This window comes from Streptopelia decaocto (assembly GCF_964273445.1).
Source record: "Streptopelia decaocto genome assembly, chromosome: 18".
NCBI classification, from domain to species: domain Eukaryota; kingdom Metazoa; phylum Chordata; class Aves; order Columbiformes; family Columbidae; genus Streptopelia; species Streptopelia decaocto.
Window position 1 is genome coordinate 6,902,804 of NC_138673.1, and position 24,056 is coordinate 6,926,859.

The following is a 24,056-nucleotide window of genomic DNA, read 5'->3' on the forward strand; positions in this document are numbered from 1 at the left end:
TTACCGGGTCCGCCCGCCCCCCAGCACCGTTCAACGCCGTCACGCCCCGCACAAACAGGCACACGACAGAGGATTCAGCTCTTTTATGGTCCCGGGTCCTCGCCGCGCACAGGGAGAGGTTTGGGGTACAGTGTGGGGTGCAGCTCCTGTGGGGGGGTCTTGGCTGGAGGGAGCTGCAAGGGAAGGGTTGTGGAGTTTAGGAATCTGCTCTGGGTCAGGTCAGGATGTGGGGCTTGGCTTTGGGTCAAGTCTGGACATTAGGATCCACTTTGGGCTGGATTTATGTCACAGGGACCTGGTTCATATTGGATCTTGGGCTGGGCTTTGGGTCAGGTCTGGACATTAGGATCTGCCTTGGGCTGGATTTAGGACTTGGGGACCTGCTTCATATTGGATTTTGGACATTGGGCTCTGCTTTCAATCAGATCTGGACCTTAGGATTCCCTTTGGGCTGGATTTAGGACACGAGGACCTGGTCCATGTCCGGTGTTTGGCTCAGCTTTGTACTGGATTTGGAATGTGGGAACCTGCTTTGTGCTGGATCTCAGATGCTGGGCTCTGCTTTGGGTCAGGTCTGGACATTAGGATCTGCTTTGGACTGGATTTAGGACTTGGGGACCTGCTCCATGTTGGATCTTGGACGTTGGGCGCTGCTTTTGGTCAGGTTTGGACATTGGGATCTGCCTTGTGTTGGATTTGGGGCTCTGCACCCTGGTGTGTATCAGACCCAGGTGGGTACAGGGTCTGTCCTCTGGGTTGAGCCAACCCAAACGCCACAGGGCAGCACCCAGCGGCTCAGCGTCAGTCTGTCTGTCCGTCACAACTCAGCATGGTACTGCTCCGCTTTGAAGACCTCGCTGGGCTGCATGAAGATCCCCTCCATCACCTTCCAGTAGTTGTTCTGGCTGGAGGCGGCCATGCCATGCACCTCCTTCTGCCCGTGGATGGGCCGCCCGTACTGCTCGCCCGTCACCGAGAGGAAGACCTCGGTGGAGGCGTGCTGGAAGCGCACCTCGCCATCCCGCGCCCAGTACGTCCCGCTGCAAACTACTGTCCAGTCGTCCAGGTAGTCGCCCTCGCCGGCCTCCCCAAACGCGCTCACCTCCTGCGGGTGAAAAACAGCTTGTTTGGGGCTGGGGTGAAGAGAGGGGGGACCCCACTGAGCTGGACCCAGAGGGCAAGGAGGGGTGGGGGCAGAGGAAAGGGCTGGGTCTTGGGGATAAAGTGGGGCACCTCGGTGGGACTGGGGCTCAGCTGGGACTTGGAGAGTCTCTTTGGGACTTGATGGGGGCAAGGAGGAGCTGATAGGGAGGGAGGAACAAGGCGGGACTGGTAGGGACATGGGGGACCCAGTTTGCACTAGGGAAAAAGACAGAGCTAGCAGGGACACAGGGGACACATCTGGGACTGGTAGGGACAGGGAGAATGTGGTAGGGACCAGGGAAGAAGGTGAGACTGGTAGGGACCCAGCTGGGACCAGGGAACAAGACAGAACTGGTAGGGACACAGGGGACAAGGGGGGCCCAGTCAGGACTGGCAGAGACAAGAAAAACCCAGTGGGGACCCAGCAGGTCCAGGGTGACAAGGGGGATCTGGGTGACAAGGGCGGCCAGATTGTTCCTGGGGAAAGGGGCTGGGCCCAGGGGACAAGTTGGGGCTCCCCGGTGTGGCCGGGGTCCCGGCGGGTACCTGGTTCCCGGAGAGCGGGGAGGCGAAGCGGTGGCTGTGCAGGTTGCGGCCGGTGCCCAGGTGGGTCAGGCGGATCTGCTGCCCGCACCGCACCGGCCGGCCCCGCTCGCACACGGCCGCCGTGCGGCCCCGCACCCGCCAGTAGCTGTTCCCGTCATCCGCCGCCGACACTCCGGTCACCGACTGCTGCCCGCTGCCTGCGGAGAGGGAGAACCGCGCTCAGCCCCGGCCTGACCCGCTATGGAGGTAAAGGGGGGATGTGCGTCCCGTTACCGGAGCCGTAGCGCACGTCGTGCGAATGCAGGCGGACATTGTGCCGCACGTTGAGCAGCTTCACCACGGAGCCGCAGGTGACGGGCCCGGAGCCGCCGCGAACCGCCGCGCCCAGCGCCAGCACCAGCACCGGCAGCAGCACCGGCGGCACCATTCCGCCGCCGGAAGCGGAAGTGGCGCCGCTCACGCCCGCCCGGAGGTCGCCGCTCGTCTGCTCCGCCCCCCTCGCTCGCCGCCGCCGCCGCGGAGGCCTCCATTTTCCCTCGGCGCCTTGGGTAAGGCCGCGCCGGGCGGGACCGGGGCTGCGCCGGGCCGGGAGAGAGCGAGCGGCAGCGGGGGGGGCCCGGCAGGGTTCGTGTCACCCCCTGCGGGTTAGGGGGGCCCGTTGCCAGGGGAACGGCGCGGACGCGCGGGGCCCGGGGCGGCTCCGAGGCCTCCGGGGGTGGCTGGCTGGCTGCGGCGGGCCCGGGCCCCGGTAAGGGCGTTAAGGACGGCCCGGTGCTTGGCGTCGGGCTGGGCCGCGGGGCCCGGTTGTGGGGGGTGAAGGCAGCGGCGGTTCGTCCGCTCCCGGGTGGGGCTGGCGGCGGCGGGAGCTCCCGGGGCGGGGACCCGGTGGGGCCTGCGGGGGGAGCCGGGCCGGCCAGCGCCGGGGGAGCCCGGGCGGGGGGCAGAGGGTGGGGCTGCTCCCCCCGCGGACACGAGGGGCCCGGAGCCCCCGGCTCCCCCGTGACAGAGCCCGCGGCGGCCCCGGGGCTGTGGGACATCGGTGACACGGCAGGAAGAGCCGGTGGATGCGAGGGGAAGGGCACGGAGAGCCTCGGCCTGCTCCGCTGGGAGGGGGGAAAGGGTCTGACCGCTGTTTCTCGGGTGCGCCCGTGGTCCAGCTTGTTCTGCAGGTGCGATTCCCAGAGCCCTGGTTTGGCTTTGCAAACTGCTGACGAGGTTCTCCGTGAAAAGCCGAGAGGCAGCCGCATGGGAAGGCCCTTTGGGGGATTATAACCTGACTGAAGGGTGTCGAAGAAAGGGTAGGGACAAATGATGGGTGCTCGCGGTGGAGTGAGGTTATTGTGGAGCTTCACAGCCATCTCTGCTGCCGTTTTTTGTTTGTTCGTTTCTGAATATGGTGATGTGGCGAAGGAAAGTTTAATCCTAAATTATTTAGGATCACTGTGGGAAGTTGCAGAGACCAGATAATACTGAATGTCTGAGTGCTAGTGTGGGAAATGAGATACGGTGGCAATGAGTGTAATGAAGGTAACAAACACCACAGCAATTGACTCTACATCAGCTTTTACTATTCAGGAAAGAGCTGTTGGTGTCTCATCGTTTCTTTTAAAACATCACTTCAACACCCCGCCATAGCCTAAAAAGGATATTTTGGAATTACTTTAAAGGAGCAGAGAACAAAGCAGAAAACATTCATTACTCTGCTGCATAAATCGTTGGCAGTTTGTGCCTGGATATTATTGGCAGCTCTGGTTTGCTCATCTCAAAAGAGCAGGACTGGAAAAGGTGTGGGGCAGGGGTGGTGCAGATGAGCAGGTTTCCAGACAAGCAAAATATTTGTTTCCTCACCTTAGGGGCAAAGCTTGCTGACAGGAGACACGGTGCAGGTGTGTGAAGTCACGGGCAGGTCAGAGAAAGCGAGGAGGGAACATCGATTTTCTGTTTCTTACAGGAAATTATGATGCAGCAGGTCTAAAATAAGCAGGTGGAAGTGCTTTTTCGCACAACATATTATTAAACTGTGACACTCTGCCACGTTATGTTCTACCGCCTGAGAGTGCTGGGGGCAGTGGGACCAACAGGGAGCATTAAAACTAATGAAGCAGGTATGGGAAGTTCCTGAGCTGCAGTGGCTGTGCTGCCTGGACTTTCCCTGTTGCAGCGTTGTTGGTCTCCAGACGTTGTTTTGCCCTGTGTTCCTTTGCACGCCCACCACCAAGGAGGGTGGCAATGTCTGGTTTAGGTCCTGACTTCAGAAGTTGGTCAAACAGCTATACAAACTGAATACAAAACTATATGTTGCTGATGCAAAGAGCGCTCTGCTCAGGGTCATCCCAGTTGAAAGGAGCCTGTGGACTCTGGACAGTTGTGGCCTTAAGCTGAGCAAAGTGCGGCTGCCCCTGGTCGAGAGCCGAGGTCATGTAATCGCTCAGCCCGGAGCTGCCCCAGCATCGCTGCCGAGCGGGCCAGGCCGTGCTGGAGCTGCCTCGCTCACAGCTTTGCTCTTGTCTTTGTCCATCTTGATCAATGTCTGGTGGCCGTGAGGTATCTTTGGGGTAAAGCTATATGTGTGTATCACCTACAGGAGCTTGTGTGCAGGATTAGGCATGGTCTACTTGACTTCTTGGTGCTCTAATGCAATTTAGCGCTTGCTCCCGTGCTATGGCAATCTCTGACCCTCTCCTGGGAGCGTTACAGGAGCAAAGATTCGGCTCCGAGGAGAGGCCCAGAGCTTGATACACCTGGGCTGGCCCAACGCTCTTCAGCCCAGAGTCCCCACCTGCCTCCCTGTCCTGTTTTATTTCAAATCAAGGCCTCTCTGGAGTGAAGGGTGGGAGACGCACCTCTAGTTCACACCTGAATCAGCATCTCCGTGGTAACAGCTGCCCTTGGGTCCCTTTGCCGCGCAAAGTGACATCCCTACTGTCCCGAGGTGCGTTTTGTTGGAGCGGAAATCACCTGGTTTTGTGGGTGGTTGGCTTGTGCGGAACCTGCTCAGCCAGATGATTAAATGGGACGGTTTTCCTAAGTCCGAGCTGTTCCCCGCGTCCAGACAAATTTGATTTGATGTGAAGTGAAATTGCCAGTAAATGGTAGAACAAGCGATGAGGAAGAAAGTTGGAATTGCGAGCAAAATGTTTCACTGACAGAGAATAGTGACATTTTAAATGGTGCTATGACAAGGGGTTTTCTTTCTTGCTGGATTAGTGTGTTGATCATGGACAGGAGAGAAATGAGGTTATTACACTTGGAAATGCTCTAGGAATAGCCACTTAGCCTGCAGTTTTGTGTGTGTTAATGCACCCTGATGGATACATGTAGCAGAATTGGTGTGGAAGTGTGAAGTTGACATAATATTCATACACGGGTTGGAAAAGATAACAATTCCCGTTCCTACTGCGTGTAGTTACACAATTCATCGGTGGCATTTACTTCAGGAACACATATTTAACTAACATCTGTACTGCTCTCCAAAGCGTGATTTCTGAGAGGGATGCTGAAATGTATGCAATTTTTACAGTGTCCTCTCAAGAATGGGACTCTTTAACAGAGAAATAAGTCCCTGTTTTTCTCAAAGTCATGTTTGTGCACCAGATGTGTGGATCTTGGGGCAGAACATGAAGTTCCATACACGAGAAGTGTCGTGGAAAAGCCTTGATCAGGTTGTTCCGTATGGGATTGATTCCCTTCAGCTGTTTGTTTGCAATGGGGAAATGATTACGGGAACATTTTGAAGCCTGTTTGTTTAGGTACCGTTCCCTGGCATATGGGATTGTTTCCTCATCTTTTTCTCTTTTTTTCTTTCATGTTAAATTACATCAGATGCAATTTGTGAGTGTGGATAGTGTGAAGGAAGATGCTGTTTGTGCACAGCTGAGAAGGAGTCTCAGCAGATAACCATTTACATCAGATGTAATTTAATATGGAGGTTTTGGCTTTAGATCTGACACCTCCTCTGAGCTCCTTTTTGTACCTTCTCAAAGGCTGGTACTTCCTCCTGGGCTGGCGTTTTCATCTTCACAGCCATTTGTGGAATTGGTTTATTTTTTATTATAGCTGACTTCTGTAAGCTTCTGCTGGTTTTGTGTCTGTAAAAAGGAACTAAAAAAAAAAAGTCCTTTGAAAATTTTAAAAATCACAGCAAGTTTTGTAACCACAAGAAGCGGAAGGTTTAGAGAAACAGAACTTGAGCCATGTCTTTACAGACACACTCTTTCCATTGTGTGAAGTTTGATTTATTCTGCTTCTAGAAACCCCAGTTGGGGAAAAACATGAAATAAAAGATCCTGGATATAAAAACCCATCCCATTTCTGTAGTCTCTTGTTTCTTCCCAGTCTCAGTACAGAGGCCTCTGGGCTGGAACACCCCGGCAGCGGCTCCGACTGCGTGGGGTGATGGAATTGGGGAGCCCCAGCACCTCTCCCCTGGCTGCCCCGCGGGCTCTGCAGAGCCTCGCTAACAGCCTGTGACTGCAGCTCCCTCAAGGCCCTTTTCAGGGTCATTCTGGCTTCATTAACTGAGTGAGGATTAATCATATTAGATCCTAATTGGCTGGACTGTGCGCCCAACGCTGTGCAGTGTCGGTGGCAGCGTGGGGTTGCTTTCGTGGCCGCGTGGGAGAGTGTGGATGGGGTGAAGGGCTTCGGCTGCGTGCGCCATTTCAGCCGCAGCCGGGAGCTCAGCCATGTAACAAACGGCACTATGACAGGCCCTGTTCTACTCACCGAGACATGGGCTGACAGGACCTGGCAGCACTTGGTTGCTCCTTCGCTTGTCTAATTTCTGGTGACAGAGCTGTCCAGGCAGGGTGGACACTGGGTAATTCACGGCCTTGACAGATAATTTGAAACCTTCTTTCCTTGGCTGTGTTCTCTCCAAAACCCAGCAGGGGGATGTGCTTGTGTTTTGCTCGCTCAGCTGATGTGATGGATGTCTCCTCTTCCCCAGTTCTGTGCAGCCGTGTGTGAGACGCTGCAGCCATGTCTGACTTCGTAGAAAGCGAAGCGGAGGAGTCGGAGGAGGAGTACAACCAGGATGGGGAGGTTGTGCCCAGAGTAACCAAGAAGTTTGTGGAGGAAGATGAGGACGGTGAGTCTGTCTGTCCTGAGTTTGCTGAATTCTCTGTGTGCCTCGCTGTTCTATTTTACGTCCCATGACTCTGCAGATGGAGCAGTAACTGTGCTATAATAGCATGGCCATCTGTACTCAATAATCTCAGCTGTTTAAGTGCTTCCCTTCCTCAAAGTGCTTACATGGTTTTTATATTTGGCAATAGAAAATACACTGCTTCACCTCCGTGGGACTTGCAGTCACATAATTTGACAGTAAACAGTAAAAGCAGAGGAATTCTCCCAGTGTGACCACTCCACCTGTTCCCTCTATGGAGAGAGCATGAGCCAAGAAGTGGGATTCTGGCATGAACAGCTGGCTGGGTTCTGTGTCAGTAAAAGTGCTCAGTGAAAACACTCTGCCTGAATAGTGTGAAGGAAGATGTTTGCACAGAGCTGAGGAGGAGTCTCAGCAGATAACCATTGAGTACATGTCTAATACTTGCTGCTCTCCACCAGATGAGGAAGAGGAGGAATTGAATCTCGATGACCAAGATGAGCAGGGGAACTTGAAAGGATTCATTAACGATGATGACGATGAGGAGGAGGAAGAAGAGGAAGAAGCCAGTGACTCTGGAGACTCTGAGGATGATGTTGGCCACAAAAAGAGAAAGCGCAGTAAGTATTATGGTGATTGTTCAGAACAGGCCACAGCATAACGCTCTCACGCTGCCCTGGGTGTCTGCGTGGGCTGGGGAAGCTTTACCTGTCACACTGAGTGGTCCGTTCCCAGATTAGCGAAGGGGGAGCGTAACTTATCGTTACTTTCTTCTCATAGCTTTTGATGACCGCCTGGAGGATGACGATTTTGACCTCATTGAAGAGAACTTGGGCGTTAAAGTCAAAAGGGTGAGTTGTGTTCCTGTGCTGCTGCTCAGGGAGGAATTTCAGTTCTGAGTGTCTGTTTGAGGGATTCTGTGCACTAACAAACGTGTTTACTTGCAGCAAAAATTCAGACGTGTGCGAAAAATGTCCGATGATGAGGATGATGAAGAGGAAGACTATGGGAAGGAAGAACACGAGAAGGAAGCCATTGCTGAAGAAATCTTTCAGGATGGGGAAGGCGAGGAGGGAGGAGAAGCTGTTGAAGCTCCTGTTGCTCCACCAGAAGAGGAAGAGGAGGAGGAGGAAGATGAATCGGGTGAGTATGGATTGTCAATTACATTCAAAGTTTGTCCAAGGATTAAAGCACAGATATGAAGTTAAGACTTTCTCTGAGCTAGAAGTAACCAAAGGCTGTAGCCATGTAATGGTAAAGCTCTTGTCTCATTAGTACAGTCTTTAGAATTAAATGTTTCTGGGTGGCAGGTTTAGTTTGCCTGTCTGAACTGCTTTGTCCAAAGCACATGACGTGCTGAGGTGTTGAACGTCTCCTCTAAGCTGCCTCCAAAATGGAAATGCTTCAAAAGAAGGAACTCAAGGCACTGTTTAGTACCTAGGAATGTCTGAGGTCGGTGTAGGAGATGCTGTGGGCAGCTGGGCAGATCAACAGCCAGTGGCAGCCTAAGCCTGTAGTGGAGTATCACAGCTGCAATGGCTGAGCTGAGCTTTGTCAGAGTTACCTGTTGAATATGCAAATGTCCTGACCACTAAATTGCTTCTCAATGTTCAGACATCGATGACTTCATTGTGGATGACGATGGACAACCTCTGAAGAAGCCAAAATGGCGAAAGAAGCTCCCTGGATACACAGATGCGTAAGTATTGATTGGAAATTGGCCTGGAGCCTCAAAACCAGTGCTCAGCTTACTTGATTCTTGCATCTGTAGAGTGATTCAGCTTGTGGTTGGATACCACAGCTCTCTTTCCCCAAAGGAACCTGGTAAATTTAAACGTGGAGCTTTTAGTGGAATTTCTTAAATGCCTGACTCCTTCCATTCTCACCTGTTTTTTTTACAGGGATACCAAAAACTGTCCCTTAAGAGAAGTATTTGCATGTAAAGCTCAGAGTTGTGTACCTATGCATGATTTTTTAGCCTAGGTGAAAAATAAAGCTGAGATTTAGGTGCTCTGGCCATTTCTCTGTGGCTAGAAAGATGTTTTGTGATGGCACCATAGGGCTGAACAATAGTTTTTTGCCTTGCAGTGCTTTGCAGGAAGCCCAGGAAATCTTCGGTGTGGACTTTGACTATGATGAGTTTGAGAAGTACAATGAGTACGATGAGGAGATGGAGGAGGAATATGAGTACGAGGATGAAGAAGCTGAAGGCGAGACCCGTGTACGACCCAAAAAGACTGCCAAGAAGCGCGTCAGTCGGCGTAGCATCTTTGAGATGTACGAACCCAGTGAGCTGGAGAGCAGTCACCTAACGGACCAGGACAACGAGATCCGCATGACGGACATGCCTGAGAGGTTCCAGGTGAGGAAAGAGGGTGCCAGTCTGCAGGCAGAAAACATTTTGGCTCCCAGCGAGCACAACAGGCCTGGGAGCTGCAGACCAGCTGGCTGGATTTTGGCATTTCTTTTTCCCTCTTGGAAAATCCCGCCTTTCAAAGGCATAGACTGAAACTCCACCTGCAAACATAACACTGTGAGCTGTTGTAGCTGTGTAAGCCCGGTTTTGGCGCTGGTCACAATTTCTCTTTGGCCACTGGGTGCCAGTGTTGCACTCCTGGGAGTGGTGCATGGCTTGTGCTCAGGTGTGGGAGGTACTGAGACCTCATAGGCAACCTGCAGCTCAAAACTATAATTTCCATGCTTCTGGAAATTATTCCAGAAGCGGGGCCTGATGTTGCACATGCCTCTGCTCATCCTGTTGTCTTCTCACAGTTGCGGTCCATCCCAGTGAAGAATGCTGAAGATGATGAGCTGGAGGAAGAAGCTGACTGGATTTACAGAAACGCATTTGCGACACCCACCATCTCCTTGCAGGTAAAGGACTACACCTGGGACTTCTGTCCTAAGAGGACTTGAAAGTGATGGAGGTTTCCAGCCTGTAGACATTGTTCCAGGAGTCTGCTCCAGGAATCTCCTCCTTGTTCCAGGAATGTGTGCCCACTTTCTGGTTTTCTGGTTTTGAGCACGTCAGTTGACATGCAAATATAATCAGTTTTGCATCCATAAAACAGGACAAAATGGAATGCAGAGAACTTGCAAGAATGATTGAGAGATCTCTGAGCCACTGTGCACTGAGGGCTAAACTAGTATTAGCCACAATCTGCTTTTAACCTTCAGTTACGTTGGCCAGATCGTGCTTCTCCATTTTCCTTTAAGCCGGTCAGGCCTACGATGCTTTTCTGTGGTCCAAAATCAGAGTGTGTAGTAACTTGCATTACCAGCTATCAAAAGCATCACTGTTTTCCAGCCTTTGCTGGTGTTTTGGGGGCCAGCTCAGGAATACGATCAACACGATGTATTTCTTCTTTTAGGAAAGTTCTGACTATCTTGACCGTGGACAAGCCAGCAGCAGTTTCAGCCGCAAGGGGCCCAGCACCATCCAGAAGATTAAAGAAGCCCTGAATTTCATGAGAAATCAACATTTTGAGGTAATTCGCAACTCGGCTTCTTTACCAGGATAAGGCCTGTGTTTCTGTTTCCCCATCCTGACAGGATTAGCAGAGGGGCTGCTGGAAGCACTTAGAGCAGCAAACTAGAAGAGGCTGAGATACCATACCTGGTTGTCTCCCCTGTGACAAAACGGTGCTTCATTGGAAAGTGCAGCTTATCTTGTGTGAGCTGTGGCAATGCACGTATTTTAAGACCCATTTGATGAGGCTGATATTGTCGTATTTCCCTTGATCCTCGACAAATTGATGTTAAGTGAGGCGCAGGAATTTCAGAGTCTCCTCAGCCTTGCTTGGTCCATTCAGCCTATTCCCTGAGGTGTTACCTGAATGTGGCAGGAGCTTCTGGGTATATGTGGTGTATTCTTTGGTGGGACAGCTGGTTCTCCCACGTGGAACAGGAGCATTCTCTGAACTCCTGGCTGCCAGGAACAGCCCAGTCTCCTTCACGGTGGTGATGAGTCTCATTTCTGACCCAGGTCCCATTCATCGCCTTCTACAGAAAGGAGTATGTGGAGCCAGAGCTGCACATCAACGATCTGTGGAGGGTCTGGCAGTGGGATGAGAAGGTGAGGAATGTTTCCAAGCTTGGCTGTGGATGAAGATTTTGGTAATTATTTTTATATGACAAATATCCAAAGATCCTGGGAGCCTGCGTTTGGGAAGGGAGGAGACAGATGTGACACACCGCTATGGTGCATGTGACGGGAAGTCTTTGTTCTCATGTTAGTGGACCCAGCTGAAGATCCGCAAGCAGAACCTGACACGTCTGTTTGAGAAGATGCAGGCCTATCAGTACGAACAAATCTCTGCTGACCCAGACAAGCCCTTGGCCGATGGAATAAGGGCCCTTGATACTACTGACATGGAGAGGTACGGCACTATGACTTTCTTATATTAATTCCAAAACAACTTAAAATGTGCATTAACTTGCCCAAATAGCACAGAATCTCTGGCCGCTGCAGCCCATTGACTTTAGCCCCCCTACAAAGCCATTAATGAGAAATATTTAAAACTCTTTTGGAAGATGAGCCCAAGCGCTCCCTCTGCCTGGTCTATACCAGAGCCAGTTCCCCAAGTGCTCTGACCGTGGTTGAGCTGTGGGCAGGGTGTAACGTGCTGGCTTTGCGTGCCGTAGGCTGAAGGACGTGCAGTCCACGGACGAGCTGAAGGACGTGTATAATCACTTCCTGCTGTACTATGGGCGAGACATCCCCAAGATGCAGAATGCTGCCAAAGCTGCTCGAAAGAAGCAAAAGCGCGTCCGAGAGGATGGCGAAGAGGAGGAAGGTTTGTCCCCAAACTTAATAGACTCCTAATTGTGGGCTGTTTGAAAATCCTGGTTCAAAAGAGTAGTAAGAAAGTTTGTTGCAAAGCCCATTTGTTTGCAGAGAGCATCTCTGCTGTTTGCTTCTATCTCAAGTTAGTCTCAGCTCTTCCAGGCATCGCTGAAAATGTTTGAAGTTTGTCACACAAGGTGCTGCTTTTCTGATGGACTGAATACCATCCCTCATGGCAGAGGCCAAAGCAAGGATCAGCCACCTTGATGTGTGCTTTAATGCGCAACTCAGAGATACTGCTATTAAAACTGCAAAAGAATGAAACTGAAGAGAAGATAACATTTTCAGGGTGTTTTTCTAACCCTGGATAGTTTTAAGGCTACTGTGACCTTTGAGGTGTGTTTGTGGAATTTAGGGGCTCTTTTGCACGATGTAGGTTGTGTTTGATCCCTTCGCTGTGCTCTAACAGCCTGCAGCTGTCTGGATGCCTCTGTAAAGAGTCCTCGCTAAACGTATCCTTCCCGTAGGTGAAGGGGAGGATGCAGAAGATGATGAGCAGAAAGGGCCGGAGCTGAAGCAGGCGTCCCGTCGGGATATGTACACCATCTGCCAGACAGCTGGGCTGGGTAGGGACTGTGTTCTGTCATGCTGAGCTTGCCCTGGCCTAGCTCACCTGTAGAAGGACAACTGGTAGTTTCACTCAGTATAAGCTGCAGTACCCTTGTCCTCATTATTTTTGTGTTTTGTTTTGTTTTCCTAGATGGCCTGGCTAAGAAATTTGGTCTGACACCTGAGCAGTTTGGAGAGAATCTCCGAGACAGTTACCAGCGTCATGAGACAGAGCAGTTCCCTGCAGAGCCCCTGGAGCTGGCCAAGGATTATGTGTGTAGGTCAGTGGCGGGGGAACTGCGTTGATGTTGTGTAGATGTGACACAGAGGAGGGCATCTGGGGACATTCTCAAGTCCTAAACCTTCACATTGCCTTTTTGCTTTTAGTCAGTTCCCAAGCCCTGAAGCAGTGCTGGAAGGAGCCCGGTACATGGTGGCTTTGCAAATAGCCAGGGAGCCTTTGGTCAGACAGGTCCTGAGACAGACTTTCCAAGAAAGAGCTAAAATCAACATTTCGCCAACCAAAAAGGGGAAGAAGGTAAGGAAGGGAGCTCTGACTCTGTGGGTCAGTTCAGGGACGGATCTAAATAACATACAGATGCTCATTTTTGCATCTGAAAACTTCTCCCATGTCAGTGGCAACTCTGAATAAATCTTAGAGCAGCATGTGAGCTGGGCTGTTGTGGAGGCCAGCTCAGCAGCACGCTGTGTTTTGAGATGTTGCCTTGAATTATTGGAACACACTCTTTTTCTCTGGGACTGGGAACAAATTCCACTGTGTCCTGCTGGGGAGGGAAATGCAGACTGGCAGGCATAGGGGTGAGGGGGTATTGAATGAAAACCATTGTCTGCTACAGTCTACAGAAGGGTCTTTCTTCACAAATGCCCTGCATGCATGGTGACCATCTCTCCTCTCTCCCAGGATGTTGATGAAGCCCACTATGCCTATTCCTTTAAATACTTGAAGAACAAGCCTGTGAAGGAGCTGCGAGATGACCAGTTCCTGAAAATGAGCCTGGCAGAGGACGAGGGACTGCTGACCATAGATATCAGCATTGACATGAAAGGAGTGGAGGGGTGAGTCCTCACTGGCTATGCCATCCGTGCATTGGCGGACCTCGTTCATTCAGTGCTGCTGTGTTGCTAGAGCTCCTCTCTAACCCTGGAAATCATGGCCTTGTGGTTTCCTGCCCCTTATAGCCAAGCAGTCTCTCAGTCTTGCTCTTTTCTTTAATGTAATTAAAACTTTAGCAGATATCTGGCTTATTCATTTGAAGGCAAACTCTGAAGACTTTAGGATTTTTGTGAAAGATGATGCTTGTTTCCCAGCCACCCTCACTGTTTGGCTCCTTGAGTCCTTCCCTGCACACCCGAGTAGCCATGCTGTGCAGTGTGGGTGTGCTGGCCTGGCTGTGGGCTGCCCCATGTTGCACTGATCAGGCCTCTCTGTGCTGCCAGCATGGCGTTCAGCTGTGATCTCTGTAGCAGCAGAGTTTTGGCAGCTAAAGGAGTGTTTGAAGGGAGGATTGGCTCATCCCTACATTTTCCAGGCAGCTCACTGAATCTGCAGTACTGCTATTACATCCCTGGGCAGGAATCGCCAGTGATGGTGCCAATGCAGGCAGCCCTTCTGTATCTCCACCTCTCATTTCTTGCAGTTACGGTAGTGACCAGACGTACTTTGATGAAATCAAACAGTTCTATTATCGGGATGAGTTCAGCCACCAGGTGCAAGAGTGGAACCGGCAGCGTACGATGGCCATTGAGCGCTCCCTCAACCAGTTCCTCTATGTGCAGATGGCTAAAGAGTTGAAGAACAAGCTGTTGGTGGAGGCCAAGGAGTACGTCCTCAAGGTGAGAAGGGAGACAGGTGGGTTTGAGTCAGAGTTGGGTTACAGATGCTAACAGACCTGCAGCGTGCTGGAGATTGCTGCTGACGGGCTGTACGCAGGCTCTTGGGAAGGAGGAGGAAGCAGGCAGGGGTGTGAGTCTGGTACTTTCCCAAGGATGGAGAAAAAAGCAGATATCTTGGTGGGAGGGAGAAGAGCTGGTCCCAATGTCCCAGTCCTGGCAGAATAGACTGTCTTGCTGCCTTGAGCAGTCCATGACTTTCCTTCTGGAGAAGGGCCATGCCAAAGCACCTGCAGTGGATTTTCTCACTCTCCCCTTCTCTGTTCTACCAGGCTTGCAGTCGGAAACTGTACAACTGGCTCAAAGTAGCTTCATACCGTCCTGATCAGCAAGTGGAGGAAGATGATGATTTCATGGATGAAAACCAAGGGAAGGGGATTCGAGTACTAGGCATTGCGTTTTCTTCAGCCAGGTAGGAGGAAAGGAGTTTCCTCTGGATCCATGTACAGGTTTATCAATCCTCCGTGTCTGAGTGATCTCTATTTTGCAGGGACCACCCCGTGTTTTGTGCCCTTGTTAATGGAGAGGGTGAGGTTACAGACTTCCTCCGGCTGCCACATTTCACAAAGAGAAGGAACGCCTGGCGTGAGGAAGAGAGGGAAAAGAAGGTGAGACTTGGTGTGGCTGTTGTCAAGATGAATGTCTGCATGTCACTTTTGGTACCATGTGATCCACTGTGGGCTGGAGAAGAATAGTCAGTTTGAAGACAGCTCAGGCCTTGTCACTCTTGCTTGCAAAAATACTGCCTTTTCCCCACCCTGTGATTATTCTGGTAGAACAGTTGCTTTCAGTTGCATTCCAATTAATCTCTTTTGCTCCTCTGCAGGGAGTGGCAGAGCCTGGTCATTCCCAGGTTCTACTGGTTGGGAGTTTGTGGGCTTCTGTGTTCCCAGCTACAGAAATCTCCCGTTTCCATGATCACATTGCAACAGTGAGAAGCTGTGGGATCTGTTGGGGCTTGGGTCAGGCTTTTGACTTCCACTCCCTACTTGCATTGATTTTCTGTAACAACAGAGTGTAATGCCATGAGTCTTTCCTCTGCAGAGCTTTCCTGTTTGCCCTTACAGTGGTCAGAGCTGCAAGGCCAGCCAGTGGAAAAGGCATTTAGACATGGTCATGTCATGGAGGCAGTGGGGGAGGATTTGCCCTGTGAAATAGGAACCGAGGACTGGTAGCTAGCTCAGTACAGAAACTCTCTAGCTTTTCCATTACGACCTGTCTCAACTTTCATTTCCAGGCCCAGGATATTGAAACCTTGAAAAAATTCCTCCTGAACAAGAAGCCTCACGTGGTGACAATTGCAGGCGAGAACAGGTCAGCTGGTGTTTCTTCCACTTCCCAGTTTCTTTGCCATCTTTTCCTCTTGCCTGTCTACATTTCACTGTTTCTGTCCATGGTGTGAGGTAACCCACTGGGGTTATGTCCCTGAGTGATTCCAGGACCCAGCTTTGTGCTGTCCCCTCAGTCCCCTTGGCTGTTTCTCCCTAGGGATGCTCAGATGCTGATGGAGGATGTAAAGAGAATTGTTCACGAGCTGGATCAAGGGCAGCAGCTGTCCTCTATCGGCGTGGAGCTGGTGGACAATGAGCTGGCCATCCTCTACATGAACAGCAAGAAGTCTGAGGTGAACCTTCTGTTATTCCAGCTGTCCCTTAGTCTGTCACTCATTTGTGCTGTCTCATCCTCCATTTGTTGCACTGGCCTTGCCTTGTATCATCCGCTGCCTCACGTGATCCATCTAGACAGTGACGTACTGGTCATTGGATCAAGGCAAAACATTTTACTTGGGCTTCCCTGCAGAGATCAGCGCCAGCAGATGTGCAAATTTAATATTAATGTAGTCTAAAATGTATCTTGCTCAACTGAGTGGTTGGAGTTGTTCTATTCCTGTTTGCAGCAGAGTTCCTGGGAGCCTTTGACCTCAGCTTTCTTTGCTCTGAGCACCAAATGCTTCTCTTGTTCCATTCTCTATCTGATGTGTCTTTGCTACTTGTGCTATAAAGTGTGAAAACGCTAACGAGGGTTTTCCATGATTCTTTCGCCTCTTGCAGAATGAATTCCGGGATTACCCACCACTGCTGCGTCAAGCCGTCTCCCTTGCTCGCCGCATTCAGGATCCCCTCATAGAGTTTGCCCAAGTCTGCAGCTCTGATGAGGATATTCTCTGCCTGAAACTCCACCCTCTGCAGGTAACTTTTCCTTGTGATATCTTTGGGCAAGGTAGAAATTTCTCTGCAAATGAAAGTAGCCTGGAAGGCTTGGGACAGTTTGTTGTCAAAGAAAAGTATTCCAAATTGAACTGGTGCAAGTTCTGCCTGTTCTATGCCATATTTGAGATACAGCATCTTTTTTTTTTGCCTCCTTTGGTTCATCTGCCTCCTGCCTTTAGGCTGTTCTTGGGGCTGAGGTGCAGTACAGCTCCTGAAAGCCAGTCTGTTGTGTTTGGCATAGCTTGCTTATGGCAGAGCGTCGCATGCGTCTCTGTGCAAGCTTAATGCCTCTCATTTCTGCCAGGAACACGTGGTGAAGGAGGAGCTGCTGAATGCCCTCTACTGCGAATTCATAAACCGTGTGAACGAGGTGGGAGTGGATGTCAATCGGGCAATTGCTCACCCTCACAGCCAGGCTTTGCTGCAGTACGTGTGTGGCCTGGGACCACGCAAAGGCACTCACCTGCTAAAGGTAAGGCAGCTTCTGTCCCTGCCTACAAAACCAAAAAACATCACCAATAATGTGTGAGTTGGCCTGGTGACAGTGCTGTTACGGGCTGAGTCAGGATCCCGTGTGCCAGATACAGATGACAGCTCCATTGATGCGTGTTTTAGTACGTGTTACCTCACCGCGCCTGACCCCAAAGCTCTGCTTGGACTTATGTCCTTGATAGACCCGTGCAACTTAGCAAATCCATCAATCCCAGTGAGCTCCTGAACCCACGGGAGCGGATGCACTCTTACAGTATCAAGATGCCTCCATACTGTAGAAAACACAAGGCAGAAAGCCAACACTTTTCCTGAGAGTTGGAGCTGTTCCAAGTGGAGTCACCCCCTTTCATATGATGTTGAGACACAGGCAGGGGGCAACAATTTCTGAGCTGTGATGGGCTTGATTATGTCAGATGTTTTAACACTGTGGTGTCTGGTGTGAATCCTCTGCTTTTCACAGAGAACCCTTCTGTTCGAATAGCAAAGTTGATACGATTACCTCTCTCTCCAGATCTTAAAACAGAACAACACACGTCTGGAGAACAGGACCCAGCTGGTTACGATGTGTCACATGGGACCCAAGGTGTTTATCAACTGTGCTGGCTTCATCAAAATCGACACGGCGTCGCTGGGCGATAGGTGGGTATTGGGGGCATTCAGTGTTGTAAGGGGTATGGAATTAGTGTGAACGACAGGCTGAAGCAATCTTGTTCCATGGAATCCATGTTCCCAGGAATTTCTGTGTGGCCCCTCTGGTCTCTGGCCAAGTTCAGGTATTGTTGCTTATTAATCCGATTCTTAAGGGCAGCTGAACTCGCATAGCAGTGTGAGATGCCGAACATTAATTATATAGCATGCTATGGTTTGAAAGACCCTTTGTGGTCAAGAGGAACTAAACTAAAACCAGTTGTGCCCTAACATTGTCGCCATGTATGTCTGTCAGTAAACCGTATGCACTTTTAGTTTCTGCCTAGTCCTGTCATCAGTGTTTTATTTGTCTGAAGTTTCAAACTTGAGGCATAACTTGGCAATTTAGCTTCCTCTTAAACTAGTAGTGATACTGGGAAGTTTGTAGAGCAGCTATAGCACACAGTGATGAAATCTAGATAGCACCCAAAATGCCCGGTTGTATCTTTGCAGTACAGGAGCTGCAGGTTGGAATTTGTCTTATCTTGCCTTGGCTCCTGTTGATTTAGCAATGAAGGATTTGTTGTGTCCTTTTCAGAGTAGTTTGTTCCACTGAGGGCAGCAGTGGCAAAGCAGCCACACGGCCTGTAGTGATGCTCAACGGTGTGATTTGCTATTGAGCTGAAGGAGGTGACTCTGGAACTCTGCAGAGTTCTTATCTAAACATTGCTTTGGTTTTATTTCAGTACCGATTCCTACATCGAAGTCCTAGATGGGTCTAGAGTCCATCCTGAAACCTACGAATGGGCAAGAAAAATGGCAGTGGATGCCTTAGAGTACGACGAGTCAGCAGAAGACGCTAATCCTGCAGGAGCTCTAGAGGAGATCTTAGAAAACCCTGAGCGTCTGAAAGACCTGGATCTCGATGCCTTTGCTGAAGAACTGGAAAGACAGGTGTGCTGGGGGCTCCTGGTGCTGAGCAACAGAGGGAAAGCTCTGCTGTCCAGTTTCTTAAGTTTTATAGCTGTTTGATGGTACCCTGTGCATTCCTCTTTTTTGAAATTTGCTGTTTGATGAGTTCCTTGAGTTCTTTCATAACTTACACTGGATTCCCTATTTACCTCCTTCCTGCTGCTAATGGTTTTATAACCTTTGAATACCACACAGGGCTATGGTGACAAGCACATCACTTTATATGACATTCGAGCTGAACTGAGCTGCAGGTACAAGGACCTGAGAACTCCATACCGTTCTCCAAACACGGAAGAGGTCTTCAACATGCTGACCAAAGAAACCCCGGAGACTTTTTATATAGGTACATGCCTGTTTACCAAGAGAGCTCTGATGGTTTCTGTCATCCTAAGTTGACTTAGGGTGTGTAGAGGTGGAGCAGAAGGATCTTGGTGAGGGTGATACTGGGACAGTGCTGTGGTTTTATCTACACAAAGCAGCTTCTCAAGTAGCTGGGTAATCTCTTAACACCTTCATGCACGGTTGCCTTAGATGGAGGGAGTTGCCCAGCCCTGCAGTTGCCTTTCAGTTTTTCATTCCTTCCTTCTCCTCTCCCATCACGTCGCAGGTAAAATGATCATCTGCAATGTGACCGGGATAGCCCACAGGCGTCCACAGGGAGAAAGCTACGACCAGGCGATACGGAACGATGAAACTGGCCTTTGGCAGTGTCCTTTCTGTCAGCAGGATAACTTCCCAGAGCTCAGCGAGGTGCGGCTGCTTCTCCTTTGTCAGGAGTCTGCTGTCGGCAGGCTTGGGCATTTGTAGGGTTCTTGGAGACAAGTATCAGAGTCAAGATTGTGGCTGCAGTACCCAGGATGCTGACCTGAATGTGTGGCCTTTGGCTGCCAGTATAATCTGTTCCAGCTTTGACTAATTGCTTCAGTATAGGTTTGACAGATCCTTTTTTGGCAACATTGTGGATTTGAGCAAACTGGGCTAAGCGTGCAATGGACCTGGGGCTAAGCCAACCAGTTTGTTGCAAATACATAAAACAGGCTTGTTTGCTTGTTTGTGATCTAGGATTGCGTTTTACACAGAGAAACTGCCTGTGACACTGAGAACAGAAGGTTGTTCTGCCACCTCAATTTTAAGAACTTATCTGGACTCCCTGCTGCTTAATGCAGCTGTACTTTACGTCTCTTCTAAACATTACTGAATTCCAGCCTTTATAATCCGTGATTTTAAAACCCTATAGCATTTCTTTAGAAACCAGCCCGAGCTGCAAGCTTGTGTTCAGGGTCTGAAAATGTTCTTTCTGACCTTCCTGGTTGCAAAGCCCCATAAGCTGAGCAGAACCAAAGTAGGAAGATTGCGTTCCTGGGCAGCATTCACTGAGGTTCTCTGTCCCCTGCCCTTCCACAGGTCTCTGCTGGCTGAAAAAGTTTTGCCAAGACAGTTTTTAGACCTGTTTGAGTGTGAACTGCTGGGGCTATTGTGTTTCCATGCTGAATGACTTTTACTTTTGTCTTGCTCAAGGTTTGGAACCACTTTGACAGCGGTTCCTGCCCGGGTCAGGCCATTGGAGTGAAGACACGCCTGGATAATGGTGTCGCTGGCTTCATTCCAACAAAATTTCTCAGTGATAAGGTGGTCAAGCGGCCAGAAGAAAGGGTGAAGGTAAGAAAGCAGTGGATTTTCACATATCCAGCAAGAACTGGAAGAGCCCGGAGCCAACACCAAAAATTCAGAGTTTGGTTGATACCATTGTTCCCTAAATGACTTTGCAAATCTTATTTTCATTTAAGGACCTTAAAGCAGCAGCAAGTTCAAGTTCTGGTTAGTGTCCTTCTCCCACAGTGCAAATCTCTCTTGACAGCTGGTGAGAACCATGTTAATCAGTTAACATGTTGCACTGCGGGAGGATTTATTATAGTCTGGCTAAAGTCTGGGTTTAGGAGACCAGAAGGCATTCTAATGCGGAGCTGCCCTTTGTTTCTGGCTTTCTAAAGAGTTCACAGAAGTGCTGTCAAATATGCAAGGGTCACTTTCTGTCTCTCGTAGCTTTTTCTGCTGTCTCCATTCATTTATGGAGGTCATCAGTTACTGGTCTTGCTCAGGACAGGGATGGGGGTTCTGAAAGAAACAGAATCACATATTTTTGTCACATGATAAAATAGAGGTTTAACATCTCTGCTGTCCTTTGGAATCCCCCTGACAGTCCGTACAGGTGATGGATAATCCTGTAAGCTCAGAGGTCTCTTAGCAGTTCTTTAAAGAGCCATTATTAATTAACTTTAGCACGGTTAACTGGACTAAGACATTGCAGTCTTTGTGGTGGTATTTTCCCATTTAAGTAGAGAAGTCCTTTGGGTGTCTTCCACTCTGTTTCTGAACAGATTTAACTGCTTTCTTGCACATCATGAAGTCTAGTTTTGTTGCACAGATACCTAAAATAGTAAACTTGAGTCATCCTTTACCTCCAGGCATGCAGTTTTCTGTGAGGTATGGGGCATAGGTAGTAAACATACTGGAGAACTGCCCATTTTTCTTTTATCTCTTTCGATTCTAGTCCTCTTGGGGATCACTTGATTTTTAGTTTGTATGGAAGGGTCACTTTTAAGGTTGTACTGGTCTGATGTGGGGGAGGTTTGTACCTCTTGATTGGCAGTGTGACCCCACGCAGATCATTCTGCAGAGCAGGGAAGCTGGTGTACCTGCCAGACTTGCTGATCAGCTCTGCCTGCCCCTCTGCTGTAGGTGGGAATGACCGTTCACTGCAGGATTATGAAGATCGACATCGAGAAGTTCAGTGCAGACCTGACCTGCAGGACCTCAGACCTGATGGATAAGAACAATGAGTGGAAACTGCCTAAAGACACCTACTACGATTTTGACTCTGAGGCAGCAGATCACAAACAGGAAGAAGACCTGAAGAGAAAGCAGCAGCGGACAAGTGAGTCTCTGATTTTTCTCTCTCTTGTAATGCCAGTCTTCCCAGGGCACTTCAGGAGAATAAGTGCAATTAGGCATATACTTGGAATAAAGCAGTTCCTCTTGGAAGCCTAAACACTCCGCTTTGTCCCCTAGCATACATCAAGAGAGTAATTGCTCACCCATCATTCCACAACATTAGCTTCAAGCAAGCTGAGAAGATGATGGAGACCATGGACCAAGGGGATGTGATTATTCGGCCAAGCAGCAAAGGGGAAAACCACCTGACTGTCACCTGGAAGGTGAACGATGGCATTTACCAGCATGTGGATGTCCGAGAAGAGGGCAAGGAGAATGCCTTCAGCCTGGGCTCCACACTTTGGATTAACACAGAGGTAGGAGCCCCGCAGAATGTGCTTGGGAAGGAGAATTACCTGTTTGGCAAGGACAGACTGGCACAGCCTTTCCATCCTTGCAGCTGCTTTCAGGCTGTTGGAGAGTAATTCCTATTGCAGTTCTCCAGATCCGTAGACAATACTCAGCTCTCTTTTATTCTTAAAGCATCCAGCCTTTCTGTGCAGAATGTATGACTGAGAGCTGTATACTAGAATGAGAGTTCCTCATCATGCACCCTAAATACCTCTTTACATGTGTTTGTTCAAAGGAGTTTGAAGACCTGGATGAAATTGTTGCTCGCTATGTCCAGCCAATGGCTTCTTTTGCCAGGGACCTGTTGAATCACAAATACTATCAGGACTGCAACGGTGGAGACAAGAAGGTGAGCCTGTCCCAGGCTGTGGTGGCTTGTGTGTGAGATATAGGAGTGTTATCTGAATTTATTTTTCTCAGCACAGTTCTTAAAGTGTTTGAGTCTGGCATGAGCTGCTGGACTGAGCTCTCTCATTTTCCTTTTATTGCTTGGGGCTTAGCAGTCTCTTCCCAGCTGTAGGTTTTAGGAGAATTCTGTCTGGGAGCAGTGGAGCTAGGACTGCAATGGGACTGTGGTGTGCTACAGTGTGCCAGAGCAGCAAATTGCCCTGGCAGCAAATATCACTGAGAGTATTGGCTTTCTGTGACCTGGTGACATTTGTGCACCAATGCTGCACAGGAACAAGGCCATTGGTGTGGAGCTTGTTGGATTGCTGGCCTCAGGGCTGGGGGGAAAAAGGGCTGGCCACAGCTTGGAGAGAGATATCTGTGGGCTCTGTGTGTTGCTAAAAATGCAGGCTCTTCTTGAGCATTTCTCTTCCTCTCTCTCTAATTAGAAGCTGGAAGAGTTACTGATAAAGACCAAGAAAGAGAAGCCAACATTTATTCCCTACTTTATCAGTGCCTGTAAAGATCTACCTGGCAAATTCCTCTTGGGATATCAGCCTCGAGGCAAACCAAGGTAAGTGAGAGGCGAGCGCAGCAGCTGCAGTACTGCCAGTGCCACACCTCAGCTTATTGCAGCCAGTTTCTCTTCCAGCTCTGTCAGTCACGCCTCCCCTTACACAGGGTTTGGCCTCTTGACGGTAGAGAATCCATGTCGAGCGGTAAATCTCGACCAGGAGACCCCCACGTTTCTAACCAGCTGGCTGCTACAGGCAGTACTGCCCTTGGAGGGCGGGCACTGGGGTATACACAGTAATTGATAGATTTTGCATGGAAAGATATGGTATTTGGGTTTTGAAAACAAAATGCAAGTGGCTTGAGCAGGTCTATCTGTTTGTTATCAGTACGGCCATCGCCTGAGTTTGTAGGTCTCATCTGTTCTGACTGAGCTGTTAGTGTGAGGGTGCTGTGTGATGGCAGGTGTGTCTCTGAAGCAGCCTGTCATCTCTTGTGCTCTCCTGCATTTGCTGCTTCTCACAGGATAGAGTACGTGACAGTGACACCAGAAGGATTCCGCTACCGGGGCCAGGTCTTCCCCACCGTGAATGGACTGTTCCGATGGTTTAAGGATCATTATCAGGACCCTGTTCCAGGTGAGCATCCCAAAAACTGAGCGCTTCGGATATTTGTTATATGTGGGAAGTTTCAGAGCAATCCTCAAGTGTTTGGCTTCTGTGGACCCGTTGAGAGCTCTTCTGAGTGATAATCTTTTAGTCAAGTGGGCCATGCAGCAAAGGCTAGGCTTGTCCCATTCCTCTGCCGTAGCCTTCCCCACCACACAACCCTCACGTACCATTTGATGGTGAAATAGCATCTTGCCAATGCAAGTGCTGTCTGCATTTTTTCAAATCCTGAGCTTTAGGCCAACAGCAGCTCTTCTGTGAAAACTTATCCATGTCTCTTGGTTTGTCTTTTACGCAGGTATTACCCCCAGCAGTAGCAGTCGGACCAGGACTCCAGCCTCCATTAACGCTACTCCAGCTAACATTAACCTGGCAGGTCAGTGTGGGCCTTTCCCGCTTGAAATCAGGATCTGAACTCCTTCTCCAAACTCGGCTTTGTCTAACATGATGGGTCTTTCTTGCAGACCTGACCCGTGCAGTGAATGCTCTACCGCAGAACATGACCTCCCAGATGTTCAGTGCCATTGCTGCTGTGACAGGCCAAGGACAGAACCCAAATGCCACCCCTGCGCAGTGGGCGTCCAGCCAATACGGCTATGGAGGCAGTGGAGGTGGCAGCAGCGCGTATCACGTAGGTGTTGCTTAAGTTTCTGAGAGGACGTTCTGTGCGGCTTCTCCCCGCTGTTAGAAGTTGTCCTGGGGTGGCCTCCACAGGGAGCCTTTGGGGGTTACGCCTTGCCTGG

At 50.0% G+C, this 24,056-nt stretch overlaps 2 protein-coding genes across 2 annotated transcripts in view; one reads left to right on the forward strand and one right to left on the reverse strand.

Moving 5' to 3' along the window:
• Positions 1 to 74: 74 nt before the first annotated feature.
• Positions 75 to 2,219, reverse strand: SDF2 (stromal cell derived factor 2; the record flags this gene model as incomplete). Its single annotated transcript, XM_082068496.1, is given in 5 exon segments — positions 75 to 1,105; positions 1,690 to 1,886; positions 1,963 to 2,146; positions 2,149 to 2,189; positions 2,192 to 2,219. Coding segments are annotated over 5 exon segments (738 nt in total). The 3' UTR covers positions 75 to 817.
• SUPT6H (SPT6 homolog, histone chaperone and transcription elongation factor) overlaps positions 2,190 to 24,056 on the forward strand; it is a 26,184-nt gene continuing 4,317 nt past the window's right edge. The window contains exons 1-35 of the mRNA XM_082068495.1: positions 2,190 to 2,237; positions 6,638 to 6,778; positions 7,258 to 7,416; positions 7,577 to 7,647; positions 7,744 to 7,939; positions 8,411 to 8,495; positions 8,885 to 9,158; positions 9,569 to 9,670; positions 10,168 to 10,284; positions 10,782 to 10,871; positions 11,033 to 11,175; positions 11,441 to 11,592; positions 12,110 to 12,208; positions 12,343 to 12,472; positions 12,579 to 12,729; positions 13,114 to 13,268; positions 13,850 to 14,045; positions 14,375 to 14,514; positions 14,593 to 14,710; positions 15,340 to 15,416; positions 15,591 to 15,726; positions 16,154 to 16,291; positions 16,617 to 16,784; positions 17,316 to 17,443; positions 18,178 to 18,385; positions 18,599 to 18,746; positions 19,011 to 19,153; positions 19,922 to 20,062; positions 21,143 to 21,338; positions 21,473 to 21,711; positions 21,981 to 22,094; positions 22,582 to 22,706; positions 23,171 to 23,283; positions 23,612 to 23,689; positions 23,778 to 23,944. Coding sequence (XP_081924621.1) covers positions 6,670 to 6,778; positions 7,258 to 7,416; positions 7,577 to 7,647; positions 7,744 to 7,939; positions 8,411 to 8,495; positions 8,885 to 9,158; positions 9,569 to 9,670; positions 10,168 to 10,284; positions 10,782 to 10,871; positions 11,033 to 11,175; positions 11,441 to 11,592; positions 12,110 to 12,208; positions 12,343 to 12,472; positions 12,579 to 12,729; positions 13,114 to 13,268; positions 13,850 to 14,045; positions 14,375 to 14,514; positions 14,593 to 14,710; positions 15,340 to 15,416; positions 15,591 to 15,726; positions 16,154 to 16,291; positions 16,617 to 16,784; positions 17,316 to 17,443; positions 18,178 to 18,385; positions 18,599 to 18,746; positions 19,011 to 19,153; positions 19,922 to 20,062; positions 21,143 to 21,338; positions 21,473 to 21,711; positions 21,981 to 22,094; positions 22,582 to 22,706; positions 23,171 to 23,283; positions 23,612 to 23,689; positions 23,778 to 23,944 — 4,806 coding nt within the window. The 5' untranslated portion in view covers positions 2,190 to 2,237; positions 6,638 to 6,669. The remainder of the gene's footprint in view (positions 2,238 to 6,637; positions 6,779 to 7,257; positions 7,417 to 7,576; positions 7,648 to 7,743; positions 7,940 to 8,410; positions 8,496 to 8,884; positions 9,159 to 9,568; positions 9,671 to 10,167; positions 10,285 to 10,781; positions 10,872 to 11,032; positions 11,176 to 11,440; positions 11,593 to 12,109; positions 12,209 to 12,342; positions 12,473 to 12,578; positions 12,730 to 13,113; positions 13,269 to 13,849; positions 14,046 to 14,374; positions 14,515 to 14,592; positions 14,711 to 15,339; positions 15,417 to 15,590; positions 15,727 to 16,153; positions 16,292 to 16,616; positions 16,785 to 17,315; positions 17,444 to 18,177; positions 18,386 to 18,598; positions 18,747 to 19,010; positions 19,154 to 19,921; positions 20,063 to 21,142; positions 21,339 to 21,472; positions 21,712 to 21,980; positions 22,095 to 22,581; positions 22,707 to 23,170; positions 23,284 to 23,611; positions 23,690 to 23,777; positions 23,945 to 24,056) is intronic.